General features: G+C 34.7%; 1 protein-coding gene across 3 annotated transcripts in view; it reads left to right on the plus strand.

Annotated features, from left to right (window-relative positions):
* The window catches only part of HIBCH (3-hydroxyisobutyryl-CoA hydrolase), a 96,630-nt gene that overhangs the window by 19,608 nt on the left and 61,262 nt on the right, over positions 1–15,760 (plus strand). For all 3 annotated transcript variants that reach the window (XM_035007535.1, XM_035007534.1, XM_035007533.1), the window contains exons 3-6: positions 4,674–4,811; positions 6,489–6,573; positions 9,079–9,159; positions 13,675–13,727. In XM_035007535.1, the coding sequence (XP_034863426.1) occupies positions 4,674–4,811; positions 6,489–6,573; positions 9,079–9,159; positions 13,675–13,727 (357 nt within the window). The remainder of the gene's footprint in view (positions 1–4,673; positions 4,812–6,488; positions 6,574–9,078; positions 9,160–13,674; positions 13,728–15,760) is intronic.

Genomic DNA, 15,760 nt, shown 5'->3' on the forward strand with positions numbered 1-15,760 from the left:
ACACCTGCAGATTGAAAGTGAGGGGATGGAAAACCATCTGTCCTGCTAATGGACATCAAAAAAAAAGCCGGAGTAGTCATACTTATGTCAGACAAACTAGATTTTAAACCAAAGACTATAACAAGAGATGAAGGGCACTGTATCATAATAAAAGGGTGTATCCAACAAGAAGATCTAACGATTGTAAATATTTATGCACCCAACCTGGGAGCAGCCAAATATATAAATCAATTAATTATAAGCATAAGGAAACTCATTGATAATAATGCAATAATAGGGGACTTTAACACCCCACTTACAGCAATGGGTAGATCATCTAAGCAGAAAATCAGCAGGAAACAATGGCTTTGGATGACACACTGGACCAGTTGTACCTTACAGATATATTCAGAACATTTCATCCTGAAACAGCAGAATACACATGCTTTTTGCATGCACATGGAACATTCTCTAGAATAGATCACATACTGGGTCACAAATCAGGCCTCCAGTTCAAAAAGTGAGATCAAATCATGCATACTTTCCAATCACAACGCTATGAAACTTGAAGACAACCACAAGAAAAAATTTGGAAGGACCACAAGTACATGAAGGTTAAAGAACATCCTACTAAATAATGAATGGGTTAACCAGAAAATTAAAGAAGAAATAAAAAAAATACATGGAAACAAATGAAAATGAAAACATGATGGTCCAAAATCTTTGGGATGCAGCAAAAGTGATCATAAGAGAGAAGTATATAGCAATACAGGCCCACCTCAAGCAAGAAAAGTCTCAAAGGGGAGCAGAATATACCACCCTTAAAATCTGTCACTTTGGCATGTGAATTATTTTGAGTTGAAGGCAATCAAGATCCAGCAGACTCCGGAAACACTTTTTCCCTCCCTCTCAACTGCCTAAAAGAAATTAGAAAGGAGGATTGTACCAGGAGGATAGCAGGGATACACATAGTATAACTTATCTGCATGGCAGAGCAAATATTAAATAAATATTAAACTAAACATTTGCTCTTTTTACTTCCTGGTGAATTGCTTTCCTACCCCTTTGAAGCCCCAGACCCTGTTTCTTTCCTTAGCTCAGGATGGTTTATGAGCCTCAGTTGCTTGGCTGCCTTTGGGTCTCACATCTTTGTGGGGCCCCCTTAAGAAATGAAAATTTTCTACTGTTAATCTGTCTTTATTACAGGGGGGCTCTTAGCTAAGAACCTGGAAGGGTAGAGGGAAAATTATTTTTTCTCCCCTACAGTTTTATGGAATAAAAGGTAATGGGGATAAGATCTTCCACAATACTGACAGAAGGTATGAAAGGGTCTAGAGGAGGAGTAGGGTCAGACCACAAGTGGGTCAGTAGGAACTTGGAAGAAAATCTGAGAAGCCAGGCACTTCCAACTGGTAGAGTCGGACTGTGAAAGAGAAGGTGATAGTGAAGTCTGGCGGAAGGCTTTGTCTGCTTGTGGACTTGGTATCCCTTTTGGTCTGGTTTCTTTTGTGATTTTTGTGTATAGTTTTCTTTTACCACTTTTTTTTTTTTTTTTGTACCAATAAGGTAAGAAAACAAGTCATATAGCTTAGTACTTTTTTTTTAACAGATTAAAAAATAGACTTATTGTTATTTCTAAAAGTCAGAATTTAGAGGATGAATAAACACAACAACAGATGTATAAGAACATAAGTAGAAACACTGTTTTACAACAGTGTGTACTGAAACACATTTATGTACTGGAAACTATGAAAAATAGCTCTCTTTAAATGATTTAACATTTGCTCTTCCTTATATACAGTTGGATTTCCAGTGGGAGAACAAATATGCTCATGGCTCTCTGGGCCTTCCTTCATGAAGGAAGTTGACTCCATTCATTCAAAAATTAAAAGATTTAATTACTATGTGTATACTTTGTATATACTGTGTATACACTTTTGGTATGTATATTTTGCTTATCTACAGAATCTAAATAATTTTAGAAATCTTTGTTGGAAGTACCTAGTAATCCATTTGATGAGTTACCATTGTGTGAAAGATTTGCATCGATGTACAGGCATATATCATATTATTGTGTTTTGCAGATACTGTGTTTTTTACAAATTGAAGGTTTGTGGCAACCCTGCATCAGTAGAGCAAATCTATTGATGCTATTTTTCCAATAGCATTTGCTCACTCTGTGTCTCTGTGTCACATTTTGGTAGTTCTCACAGTATTTCACATTTTTTCACTATTGTTTTGGTGAACAATGATCAGTGATCTTTGATGTTACTGTTGTAATTGTTTTGGAGGCACCATGAACCGTGCCCGTATAAGATAGTGAACTTAATCAATAAATGTGTCTGTTCTGACTGCTCCATTGATCTCCTGTTCTTTCATCTCCCCCTCCGTAGGCCTTCCTATTCCCTGAGATACAACTGCATTGAAATTAGGTCAATTAATAATCCCACTGTGGCCTCCAAGTGAAAGGAAGAGTCACATGCCTCACACTTTAAATCAAAAGCTAGACATGATTAAGCTTAGTGAGGAAGGCATGGCAAAAGCCAAGATAGGTCAAAAGCTGGGCCTCTTGCACCAGTTAGTCAAGTTGTGACTGCAAAGGAAAAGTTCTTGAAGGAAATTAAAAGTGCTACTCCAGTGAACACATGAGTAAGAAAGTGAAATAGTCTTTTGCTGATACGGAGAAAGTTTTAGTTGGGATAGATCAAATCAGCTACAATATTTTTTTAATCCAAGCCTAATCCAGAATAAGGCCCTCTCTTCAATTCTATGAAGGCTGAGAGAAGTGAGGAACCTGCAGAAGAAAAGTATGAAGCTAGCAGAAGTTAGTAACATGAGGTTTAAAGAAAGGAGCCATCTCCATAATGTAAAAATGCAAGGTGAAGCAGCAAATGTCTAAGATGCAGCTAGTTATCCAGAAGGTCTAGCTAAGATAGTGAAGGTGACTACACTAAACAAGATCTTCAGTATAGTTGAAACAGGCTTCTATTGGAAGAAGATGCCATCTAGGCTTGCATAGCTAGAGAGGAGAAGTCAGTGGCTGGCTTCAGAGCTTCAAAGGACAGGCTGACTTTCTTGATAGGGGTTAATGCAGCTACTGACTTTAAGTTAAAGCCAATGCTCATTGACCATTCTGAAAATCCTAGGGCCCTTAAGAATTATGCTAGATCTGCTTTGCTTTATAAATGGAACAACAAAGCCTGGATGACAGCGTATCTGTTTACAACATGATTTACTGAAAATTTTAAGCCTATTGTTGAAGCCTACTGCTCAGAAAAGAAGATGCCTTTCAAAATACTGCTAGTTGACAATGCACCTGGTCAGCCAAGAGCTCTCGTGGAGCTTGCTCACACAGCATCTGCTCTGCAGCCCTGGGTCAAGGAGCAATTTTGATTTTCAGTCTTACTATTTAAGAGATGTATCTCATAAGGCTATAGCTGCTATAGAGAGTGATTTCTTTGATGGATCTAGGCAAAGTAAATTGAAAACCTTCTGAAGAGGATTCATCATTCTAGATGCCATTAAGAACATTCATGATTCATGGGAAGAGGTCAAAATATCAGCATTCACAGGAGTTTGGAAGAAGTTGATTCCAATCCTCATGGATGACTGAGGGGTTCAAGACTTTAGTGGAGGAAATAACTGCAGAAATGGTGGAAATAGCAAGAGAACTGGATTTAGAAGTAGACCTGAAGATGTGACTGAATTTCTGGCAACTTCATGATAATTTCATTTAATGAATGAGAAGTTGCTTCTTAGGGATGAACAAGGAAAGGGGTTTCTTGAGATGGAATCTACTTGTGAAGATGCTGTGAAAATTGTTGGAATGACAACAAAGGATCTAGACTGTTACATAAACCTAGTAGATAAAGGAGCAGCAGGGTTTGAGAGGATTTTGGAAGTTCTACTGTGGGTACAATGCTATCAGACAGCATTGCATGCTACAGAGAAATTGTGAAAGGAAGAGTCAACCAATACAGCAAACTTGACTGTTGTCTTATTTTAAGAAATTACCACAGCCACCCCAACCTTCAGTACCTTCCACCCTGATCAGTCAGCAAACACCAACATTGAGGCAAGACTCCACCAGCAAAAAGAATCTGACTCACTGAAAGTGTAGATGATGGTTAGCATTTATTAGCAATAAATTACTTTTTTTCTTTTCAGAATGTCACCTTTATTCAGTCATAAAGCAAGGTTAACGTAATTATCAAGCAGGTTCTGACTTCCAAAATTGATGATATTTTACTGCATGTTTAACTTGGCTGCTTCTTCAATGTGGCCTCTTCTCTCCTTTTAGTTATGGAGTTTGTTCTCTCAGTCTTCAGGTTGATTTCTGGGGTACTTAGAATGATTTGATTATTATCTAGTTGTGTTTGTGGGACAAGATGAGCCTAGGGATCCTCCTACTCCATCATCTTCCTCTCAATAAGTTACTTTTTAATTAATATATGTACATTGTTTTTCCAGACATGCTATTCCATACTTAATAGACTACAGTATAGCATAAAAGTAACTATGTGCATTGGGAAAACAAAACAAAAATCATTTGACTTTATTGCAACATTTCCTTTATTGTGGTTGTCTGGAACTGAACCCACAGTATCTCTGAGGTGTACCTGTATGTGGTTTGATGTTGGCTTGTGACACAACCTTAATGCATTTTATCCTAAAGTTTTTCTTTTTTTACACAGAGAATGTCTAAGCACACGGAGGCAGCAGAAGTACTATTGGAAAGAAAAGGTTGTGCAGGAGTGATAACACTAAACAGACCAAAGTTCCTAAATGCACTGAATGTTAGTATGATTCGGCACATTTATCCACAGCTGAAGGTTTGTAATTTCCCTAAAGAAATTATATGGATCCTTTTAGAAGTGTATCTCAATAGAACATTTCTGGTATTCTCTTCCATAGAATATCTGGGATCAGCACCCAAGCCCTGTTGATTTCTTGTCTTCTGTGCTTTCCCTGTGTGATTATCCTGGAGCCTCCCTAGTGACAGGGAGTTCATGGCTTCCTGAGATAGCCCCTTCCACTTTTACATAGCTCCACGTTTCTTTTCTGTGTTTTGCCACTGTACTTCTCTGACCTTTTAACCAGTGGTACTAGTTCTGCCTCTTGGGATATGAGTATACAAATCCAATCTTCTTACATGTGACAGCTTTTTTTTTTTTTTTAAATTTTATTTGAGACAGAGTAGAAGAGCGCTCACAAGCAGTGGGGAGAGGGAGAAGGAGAAGCAGACTCCTCGCTGAGCAAGGAGTCCGTTGTGGGATTTGATCCCAGGACCCTGAGATCAGGACCTGAGCCAAACGCAGATGCTTAACTGACTGAGCCACCCAGGCGTCCTGATCGTCCCCATGTGACAGCTTTTTGACAGCTGTTTTTGAACTGCTTGGCCAGCCTATCTTAGAGGCTATAAGCTTTTCTATTCTAAGTGAACTACATGGTGCAGTGGAAAAGCATGACTTACAGTCCGACTACTTTATTTAAAACTTGGATTTCTTTTTATTAACTGTGTAGTTTGGCAGTGTTAATCTCTCTGTTCGTCATTTTCCTCAGCTGTGAAATGGGGATGATTATATCGAACAGGACTGTTGTGGAGATGAAGTGAAATAGTATACCTCACATGGTCAGCCACAAAGACTAACTCTCCCCTGGTTACCAGTTCCTTAATTTTCATTGATGAGTCTCTCTTCCATACTGTTATGTCTGTTTGTGACACCATATAATATGTCTTTAAATGTAATAAAGAGAAATAAGCCAAGTGTTTCAGATTGGAATTAGACCGTATAGTGGAGGAAAGTAGAAACTTCCATGTTAGAATTTCATATTTCTGTTAATGTAGTCCAATATTGCATTAGCCTTTTGGACAGCCATATCTGTCCAGCTACATCTCTTCCAAGTAGGTTTATATTTCTATTCGCAAGTGTAGAATTTATAGAGCTCCTGTTGATTTTTTAGTCTGTTGTTGTCTTTTGAATTTCCATTGGGTCTCTTGACTCTTTCATCCTACTTATTTATTAGCTGTCCTTAACCAACCTCAAATCACTTCAAGATTTGATCAGTATAAGTGGTTTCACTCGATTGCTTATAAATTTGTGAGTAGGACAGAGCCCTGTATCACCGCAATAGAAAGGTTCTTGCTCTGTTTTTTCACCAGATATATAAGCTTCTGTAACATATTTTTAAGCCCATATTTTTTTCATTTTGGTCTCAAAGTTGTCATGGCAAAGATTTCAGATGCCATCCATGCAATTTGGATCACAAGATATATTCATCTAGCAACTTGTTGAGATAGTGTCTAATTTATGTCAGAAAAGAAAATGAAGTTGGGATCCATTCTTCTGGATGTACTTTATAAAGCTGGTACTTTATATGTATTGATACATATCTATCTATATAGATGTATATATGTACATATGTATGCATATATATGCATATAGATTTTTTTTGTAGTTAGTATTTATAATATGCTTTTACCATCTTTTACTTTTTCTTTTGGATAGAATTGGGAACAAGATCCTGAAACTTTCCTGATCATTATAAAAGGAGCTGGTGGAAAGGCTTTCTGTGCTGGGGGTGATATCAGAGGTAAAAACTACCCCCCCCAACCTAAATGTTTCCCTCCCTCCAATAGACTGATTAATAGGAAATTTTTGTAATACTTTGTAATTTGCTTTACATCTAAGAATTTTTTTTTGTTATAATGACTTAGCCATTGTAGTTAAATATTAGAAAAATGAGAATAGCTTTTTTTTTTTTTAACTACATATGTGCCCTTCATATATCCTGTCTTTCTCCCTGAATCATCCTAAACAAAATGTCCTGTTATGTGAGTCCACTTTTTATTTTAGGTTAGCTGATGTTCAGTTTAATTTGTCCTATAACCTGACAATCTGGCCATGTTGAGTGACTTGTCATTCTCCAGATATGACATTCCTTCACATGTTTCCTTGACCGTGCCTGTGCTTTCCCCCAGTGCATGATCCCAAAGCAAGAATGTACTTAATTATAGAATTCATCCTGTTGTTAATATATTTTTACAGGTGTTTATATAAACATGCCGAGATGGGATAAAAATAATAAAATAAAAATAGTTTTATATTTTTTTTATAAAAATATTTTCTAGTTCTTTAGTTCAATCTGTATACATTTAACTATTAAAGACAAAAGAGAGAAGAAATATTTGGTCTCAGGATCAAAGTCATGTACCTCTCACCACTGGTTGTCAGTATTTTATATATACTGAAAACTGTTTCTGCATTTTGTATTTTGTTTGTTATGGAACTGATTAGAGTCCAGGGATGGTTTTTTCTTTGTGTGTTTTTTTTTTTTGTATTTGTATGTGTGTATATATGTGTATGTGTATATCTATATATCTCTATACACGTATATATAAATATATATATATTTTTGTATTGTGTTAAAGGCAGTATGGTTTGGATTGATCTATTTTCCAAATTTACAAGTTTACATAAACCATTATATTTGGAATGGGAAGAAACAAGCTTGATTTAGGACGTAATTTCAGATACCTATTAAATTTAAAGTAACTGAATTTTAATGTTTTAATTCTATCAATTTTTATTCTATTTTTAATTCTTAAATTTTTTAATTGCTTAGATAGATTTGTTAACCGAATTGTGTTTGGATTTGTTTTGCCCACAACATGAATATTTTTAAAATATTGTTTTCCAGCATGAAGCTAACCTTTCTTCTGGAGTTGGGTCTGTGATCTTGTCAGTTTACGGATGGGCAGAGCCTTATGTATTGTTTTTAGCTTCTTCTGTGAGCTATTTTTGCATATAGGTGTAACTTTATATTGATGTTTGGAAACACAGTTACAAATTACAGATTTATTTTAGTTAATGTGTATAAAGCAGTGGTCTTCAATTCCAGGAAATTTAGTTGCTTTAAAGATCATAGTCCAAGATGATAAACGGGCACTCAGAAAAAAATTTTTTAAATGTGATTATGAATGTAATTTATTTTAACTTCTGTGGAATTAATTGATTAGAATAAAAGAGTAAATCAAAGAAGATTTTTGAGGTAAAAGAGCTTCATTCCATAGGCATTATGATTTGCACTCTTGTCCTTTTAGAATTGCTAAGTAGTGGTAAGGACTGAATAAGAAACAATAGATATGAGGGTTTGGGGGTGTACATATATCGGTGAAATCCCCAGAAGGACAAAAATAGACACCAAATCTTTCTTTTAAAATCCAGGAAAAGAAGTGAACATTTGGAACATTTTGAAGGCTGATATATCAGACTTCTAAAATCAGTCTAAAAATCTGTAGTCAATAATTTTTATGTAACTATTTCCCATAGAAGAAGAAATATGTTTATATTTTAATTTGTATTTTAATAGATAATTCTCCTAAGATTTAAAGACAGGAAGGATATGAGCTTGCAGTGTATGGGAGAGAATGGTTTGATAGTAGTCATACCATTGACTGGAATAGGAATACAGTAGATGCTCAATAAATGTTTTATGGTGAAATGAATGTGGCAGAAATACTTGACTAGATGGAATATATTGTGGAGCTGGGAGTGTATGTACACACATGCACACATGTACTTATATTTTTCTGTATGTATAATGTGCTTTGTGTTAAGCCATATTACCACTGAAATGTATATCCAGCAAATGTTTATTCAAGTGCTACAGAAAAGAGTCAAAATGAATTTTGTAGCAATATATAAGTTCTAAATGAGGTATAACACTTTTTAAGAAGTCCTTAAGAATTTTTGCCTTGAAGTTTTGACAATGGACCATGGATCTAGGGCTAACTGTGTCTGTGGCATGGACACTTCAAAACTTTAACAAACCATTCTAGAGTTTCCCCAGGACTTAATATCACAAGATTTTAAATTTATTCTCTTTGTATTAACTAGAAAGCACTTTTTTTAAAAAAGATTTTATTTTTAAGTAATCTGTATACCCATCATGGAGCTTGAACTCACAACTCTGAGATCAAGAGCTGGCATGCTCTACCAACTGAGCCAGTTAGGCGCCCCACTAGAAAGCACTTTTTAAAAAATTTGTAATCTTTCCTTCTTCCCCTTCGTTCCTTCCTTTTTTTTTTTCTTGTAGCGATCTCCGAAGCTGGAAAGGCAAACCAGAAGATAGCTCAAGATTTCTTTAGAGAAGAATATATGCTGAACAATGCCATTGGTACGTGTGTTCCACTGAGAGCTTTGAAAATGGAATCAAGAAATAAGCTGCATAATATTAATTGTTAAAAATATCAGACACTCTTATTTACTCTTTTATGTACTATATGTCAGGCATAAGTAAAGCTGATTATTCGGCTCATTCCAGGACAATTCACACTTAATATTAGTAAGCTATACTTAATTACTATTTGTCCTACAATCAATATGAAAACATGGATTCTGATCATACAACTGGCTTTTTTGGAAAGCAGAAAACTTGGGTCTCAGTTTTCTATGTAAAATGAAATACCATTTCTTAATTCTTGAGGAACTCTGGGATGAAAGTGTCTTCATAGTTGATGTTCCAGATTTCACTGGAAGTGAAGCAGTACTTTTTATCAAACGTGTTTCAAATGTTAAATTGCAGGGAATAAGATAATAAATAGTTATGTTCCCACCAGCCAGGATGAACAGATATTAATATTTTATTTTTGCTTGATGTTTTAAGATTTATTTGAAAGAAATATAACACTACAGGTTTTAAACTTCAGTACACTTTGTTGCTTTCCTCAGTGCCATTTTTTTCCTCTCCCCAGAAGCAACCATTATCTCTCCTTAAGAAGTAACCATTGTCATTAATTTTTAGGGTATCCTACTAGACCATACTTGGTATTTTTGCTACATATTTAGATTTTCTTCTCATTCTTTGTTCATCTTTCTGTTGGATTGTTTGTCTTTTTCTTATTGATGGTATAGGTCTTTATATATTCTGGATTCCTCACTTTTGTAGATTATATGTACTATAAGAACACTTCTCTTTGCTACTTTATCTTTTGGTATATACACGTTCTTATTTGATGAGTTGAAATGTATCCATTGTTTTCCTATATGATTTCTGCTTTTTTGCATTTAAAAAAACCCACTTAGTAACACTGAGGTTATTAAGATGTTCTCATATTTTCTTTTAATAGCTTCGATATTTTGCTTCTTTATACGCTAAGTCTTTAATGTACTTGGAATTGTTTTTTGCATGTGACATCATTTAACTTTTATTTTTCAGCTAGAAAGCCAGATGTTGTAATGCCTTTTATTATAACGTTCATGCCTTTTTCACTGATTTTAATGATACCTCTGTCATATATCAAGTTCTTATATGCGACTTGGTCTGTTTCTGGGTTACTTTGTTCACTGGTCTGTTTGTACTTAATGATGAAACTACAATGTCTCCCTTATTACAGCTTTAAGATATGTTTCTATCTGGCAGTGTAAGTTGCTCTTGTTTTCTTTTGGAATTGTCTTGGCTGCTCTTGGGCTTTTGATCTTCCATATGAGTTTTAGAATTATTTTTTCAGGCTCCACAGAAGATTCCATTGAGGTTTTGATTGGAATGACAATTATAGATTAATTTAGGGTGAACTGACATCTTTCATATTGAGTCTTCCTATCTATGCATGTGGCATATCTCTTTATTTATGCAGACTTAAAAACTTGCAGAATCATAATTTACATACCATAAAACTCACCCATTTCAAATATATAATTCAATAACTTTTAAGAGTCTCATGCTCTACTGACTGAGCTAGCCAGGCACCTAATTCAATAACTTTTAGTAAACTTGTGTAACTATCACCCTAAACCAGTTTGGAACTTTTAATCAGATTTGAGTTTGTATGTCCTTTAATAATGTTTTGTAACTTTATCCATAAAGATGTTGCTGCCTTTTTTTTTAAGTTTTATTCTAAGGTAGCTTACTTTTTTTATTAGAACATTTAATGGTAATTTTACTGTTAAATTTTGTAATTTACTGTTTTTGGCATATTGTAGAGTTTGTTCTTCTATCCTGCAACCCTGCTGAAATTTGTTATTCTAATGATATTTCTGTAGATTCTCTTGGCTTTTCTACATAGGCAATTATACCATCTGCACATAATTTTTTTCACTTCTGTCTCTCCAGTCTTTATATTATGACTTTTCTTATATTTTGGCTGGGACCTCCATTGTAATGTTGAATGATTATATGTTGTCTTATTTCTGATGTCCATAGGAAAGCTTTTAAACTTTCAATTTTTAGTATAATCATTTTGTAGGCACATTTTTACCAAGTTACAGATATTACTTCTATTACAAATTTGTTAGGGGAGTTTTTTTGTTCTGTGGTAGTGGTGGTGCTTATTATCTGCTTGAGCATCCATTTTCTTTGGCTTTTTCTCTCCCTTTCTTGGAAGGAATTTATTCACTTCCTGGCTCAGCAGATGGTTTTTCTAATCATGTTTTGTGAATCTAATAGTTCCCAAGAATGAACTTTTATGCAGGTAGTCCATTTCGTAAGTTATGTGGGCCAGAATTTATTTCTGACTCAAATCAAATACACGTTCACTCAAAGTCACTGGCTGTAGCTTCACTCAGCTATTGATTTTGAGTTTATTCTGGCACTGGTGGATTTCCTTTGTTTGGCTTTGAACTTGGATGTACATTTAAAAAAAATTTTTTTTTTCATAGAATTACTATGTATTTGAAGTAGGCATGGGAAAAAAGGCTACTTCTTGATTTAGCTCAGTGAGCCAGATTGAATGGATATCTCTCACTTCTTTAAGTCTAAAATTCTACGTATCAGGTTTACTTAGAGTGGCTTATTCATGTGGCTAATGAGAACTTGAAATGGGGCTAGTGTGAGCAAGAAATTTAATTTCAATAGCTACATTTGTCTAGTGGCTACTATATTAGTGCAGTTCTATACTAAATAAAAGGAGATGGGAGAAAACCTCTAAGGAGTTTAAAGAGTTTGGTTAAATATTAATATACAGAGAGAAAGCCTTCAAGGTTTAATTTCTATACATTGTAATGATATATTGTGTTTAATAAGGCATTTGACAGATTCTGGCTTTATTCCCTGCATCAGTTAGCTTCTAATATTTTATATCTGAGATATATATATATATATATAGCTGAAATGGGGTGTGTGTATGTATCTCCATCCCAATCAATAGAGAAATTTCTTTCCATAGTTTCTAGGGAATTATAGTTTCCTAGGGAATTACAGTTCAAGATTGAAGGGAATTATAGTTCAAGATTGAAGGCTATAGACGTTGCAAACTGGCAAATATGAGTGAAGCTCATTCTAGAATTGTGACTTGATGGCTCATTTGGCAAGCTGGAAATACAGAACTGCTAGATGGATTGAAACTGCAGTTTTATCCTTCCACATTGCATGGAATATTACTCAGCCATAAAAAAGAATGAGATCTTGCCATTTGTGACAACACGGGATGTATCTAGAGGGTATTATGGTAAGTGAAATGAGTCAGAGAAAGACATACCATATGATTTCACTTATATGTGGAATCTAAAAAACAAATGAATAAACAGCAGAAAACAGACCTGTAAATACAGAGAACAAACTGATGGTTGCCAGAGGGGAGGGAAGTGGAGGGATAGGTAAAATGGGTGAAGGGGGGAGTGAGCAATACAGTCTTCCAGTTATGGAATGAGTAAGTCACAGGAATAAAAGGTACAGCATGGGGAATATAGTCAATGGTATTATAATGGCATTGCATGGTGACAAATGGTAGCTACACTTGTGGTGAGCATAACATAATGTATATAAACTTGTTGAATCACTATGTTGTACACCTGAAACTGATGTAACATTGTGTCTACTACAATCAAAAAAAAAAAAAAAGTCCAAAACAGAAACCCAAAAAACTGAATTTTTATATTGGTCTTCAGTAAGGAAGTCATATTGGCAACAAGCAGTAACAGAAGCTCAGTGATTTACATTTTTGTTATGTTATAAGCAACTCCCCCTCTCAGAGGAAAAAGAGGAAAAGGAACACAGTAAAATTTTACAGAACTTTTGAGCTGAAAGGCACTTCTGAGACCGTATATTTAATCTCATTATTTAATAGATGAGGAAACTTACCTATAAATCATATACATACATATGATATGCACATATATAATACATTAACGTGTGTGTATAAATGTGTATATACCTAATGCTAGTATATATATTGAATTGCCAGTATTTGCGTGTGTGTGTTTGTGTGTGTGTGTGTGTATATCTCATGCCAGTATATATATTGAATATAGTTGATTTGCCAGTTAATGACAAAGATGAGACTGGAATCTGGGTCTTCTAACTCCCAGTCCTTGCTTTTTACTGTATGCTGCACTTCTCTTTGTATTGAAAACAAATTAGGTTCCTTAAAATACAACTGTGTACATAACATCCATGGCTTATAAGGTAAATCTTAATTATGTTTTTAAATAGCTGAGTTATAAAAGGCTTTCATTGAAGTTGAAGTGTTGAGTTGTTAAATGATAATAGACAATCAGGATTGTGTAGGGATTGACATTTTAAAAAGAACGTATTTTAGAAGCCATATATTTAGCCACTTTGGTATTTCTTGCAAAAATTTCCTAAAGAAATTATTCAGATTTCATGTAACATGAGATTTTTGGAAAAGTGAATGTATTTTAAACATTGTAATTAATTATAGCTCTGTTTTTTGTTCTGTTTTGTTTTGTATTTTAGGTTCTTGCCAGAAACCATATGTTGCACTTATTCATGGAATTACAATGGGTGGGGTAAGTAGGCTACCTTACTTTCATCATTGATATGTGAGTTTACTAAAAATAATCATTATTGATCAGAAGTGAGGCAATGAATGTAATATAGTAGAACTCATTGAAACAAAATCCTGTTTGGATTTTGGATCCTTGCAGGTTTAGGATATAGTATTTGCTTATAACACTTTTAGACGATCTCCACCCAAAAGAATATGTCCTTAATTATGTTATATACTATTTTAGCTTCTTGAATTAGCAAGCTTTTTTAACCAACAGAATGGATTGAATTTTCTGTTGCTGTTGTTACATAGAGCCCTTTTTCTACTTAAAAGTAAACTGATTGCTTCCAAAAGCTTCAGAAAAGAAACTGGAATGTTAAGGGATTCTTAGACTGAGTCTTGGGGATGTGTTTGCCTAAATTGTATCTATTACACAAAATCTCACCTTAGTGAAAGTGTCTGGATACTTTATGAAGTTCTCTGAAAATGCATTTCTTATTAATTGACAAAGTATTTTATTTCTGTGTAATTTCAAAGAAGTGTTAAATGTTTCTGGCCTTGAATAACTTGATGTAGAGTTGGAAAAACATGAAATCATAACAGAAAAGGGGAAAATTATATGACACTAGCTATACCAAAGACAAGCCTTTAAAGAAGTGAGAGGTCAGAATGGGTCTTCATGGCAGGAAAAGGTAGGATTTAGGTAGGTAGTAGGAGGCCGAAGGGAAGAATTTCAAAGATACCACGTTCAGGGTTTCAGAGATTTAGTCATTGGGAGTACAAGAAGCCCCCCTCTTTTTCTGATAGAACCAAACTAGATAAAGCCTCTTGGGCACTGGGAGTTGCTTAGATCTTGCATGTCATTTTGGGAAGGGATTCCACTAGCAGCTGTGGTTAGAAAGCAGGATGAAGGGGCAACGTGTACCTCTTGACTCGTTAACATTTACTGAACATGAGTTGATTATGCTTTTTTTGTCAAGGAAGTGTTACCATGAGGAAAATACTGAAAAAAAAAAAAATCTGAAAAAATATTGCAGAATAAGGGGAAGGAAAATAATTGAAATGTTGAAGGAAGAGCTGCCCTGTGAATGTGAAAGGAAGCAGGAAAAATGAAGATAAAAACAACATTGGGCATATTTAATAACACTTAAAAAGATGTAGCTCCCATGAAATAGGAAGGACAGCCCATCAGGAGACAATAAGCTCAGATGAAAGGGCAACAGGCAACATAAGGAAGGGTGAGGGGAATAGCAAAACTGACGTTCCCCTTAGGGCAATAGATTAGAAGGAGTTGAATTTAATATTACAGATAATGAAGCTGTATCTGTGGAGGACAAACTTGAAAAGCACTAATCGTAAAATGACAAGAATGAAAATGATGAGAAAAAACTTTTGAGGTAATTAAGGCGAAAGAAGGATACTGGGAACCCAACAAAGGAATGATATTTCATGGAAAGTAAATCTAGCACTTGGAATAAAAATAATGGCCCGATATAAAGATGACTTTCTTTAATTAAAAACAAAAAACTCTCAAACTTGTGGTATGTATAATTAAGGGAAACACACTCTTTCAGATAAAATCATTGAAAAGAGGTCCACATCTAGATAAAAGCTTAGGTAAGTTTTTCTAAATTACAAGTTTTGAGGAAAAAACTGTAAGTGTTCAGGCTAGGGAGTAGGGGTGAAAGAGTGGTTAGTGAATACAAGTTATATACCAAGGAATGTAAATCAGTTCTGGTTTCAGAGTTTGTTAAGTGCCAGAAGTCAATGGATTGAGAAAGTTGTGAAATCAAGTCGTTAAGAGTTTCCTACCCAACCAAGTTGTCATTTAGTATAATTGTAAAAGAAAAATATTCTCAGAAATGAAAGGGCTTAGAAAGTATGTTGCTGACATACCATTATTGAAAATATTTCAATAAATACTTGGTCTAGTTGACCAAGAGATCACTCAAGTTTAATAACACAAGACTAATTTTGATATGAAAGTATGGGTGAACTGCCCTTTTTTACTATCAGTGAGCAGAAATTCCACTTTTTCATAGGAGCCTGAGA

This window comes from Mirounga leonina, unplaced genomic scaffold (genome assembly GCF_011800145.1).
Source record: "Mirounga leonina isolate KUSES-001 unplaced genomic scaffold, KU_Mleo_1.0 Mir_151, whole genome shotgun sequence".
In the NCBI taxonomy this organism is placed as follows: domain Eukaryota; kingdom Metazoa; phylum Chordata; class Mammalia; order Carnivora; family Phocidae; genus Mirounga; species Mirounga leonina.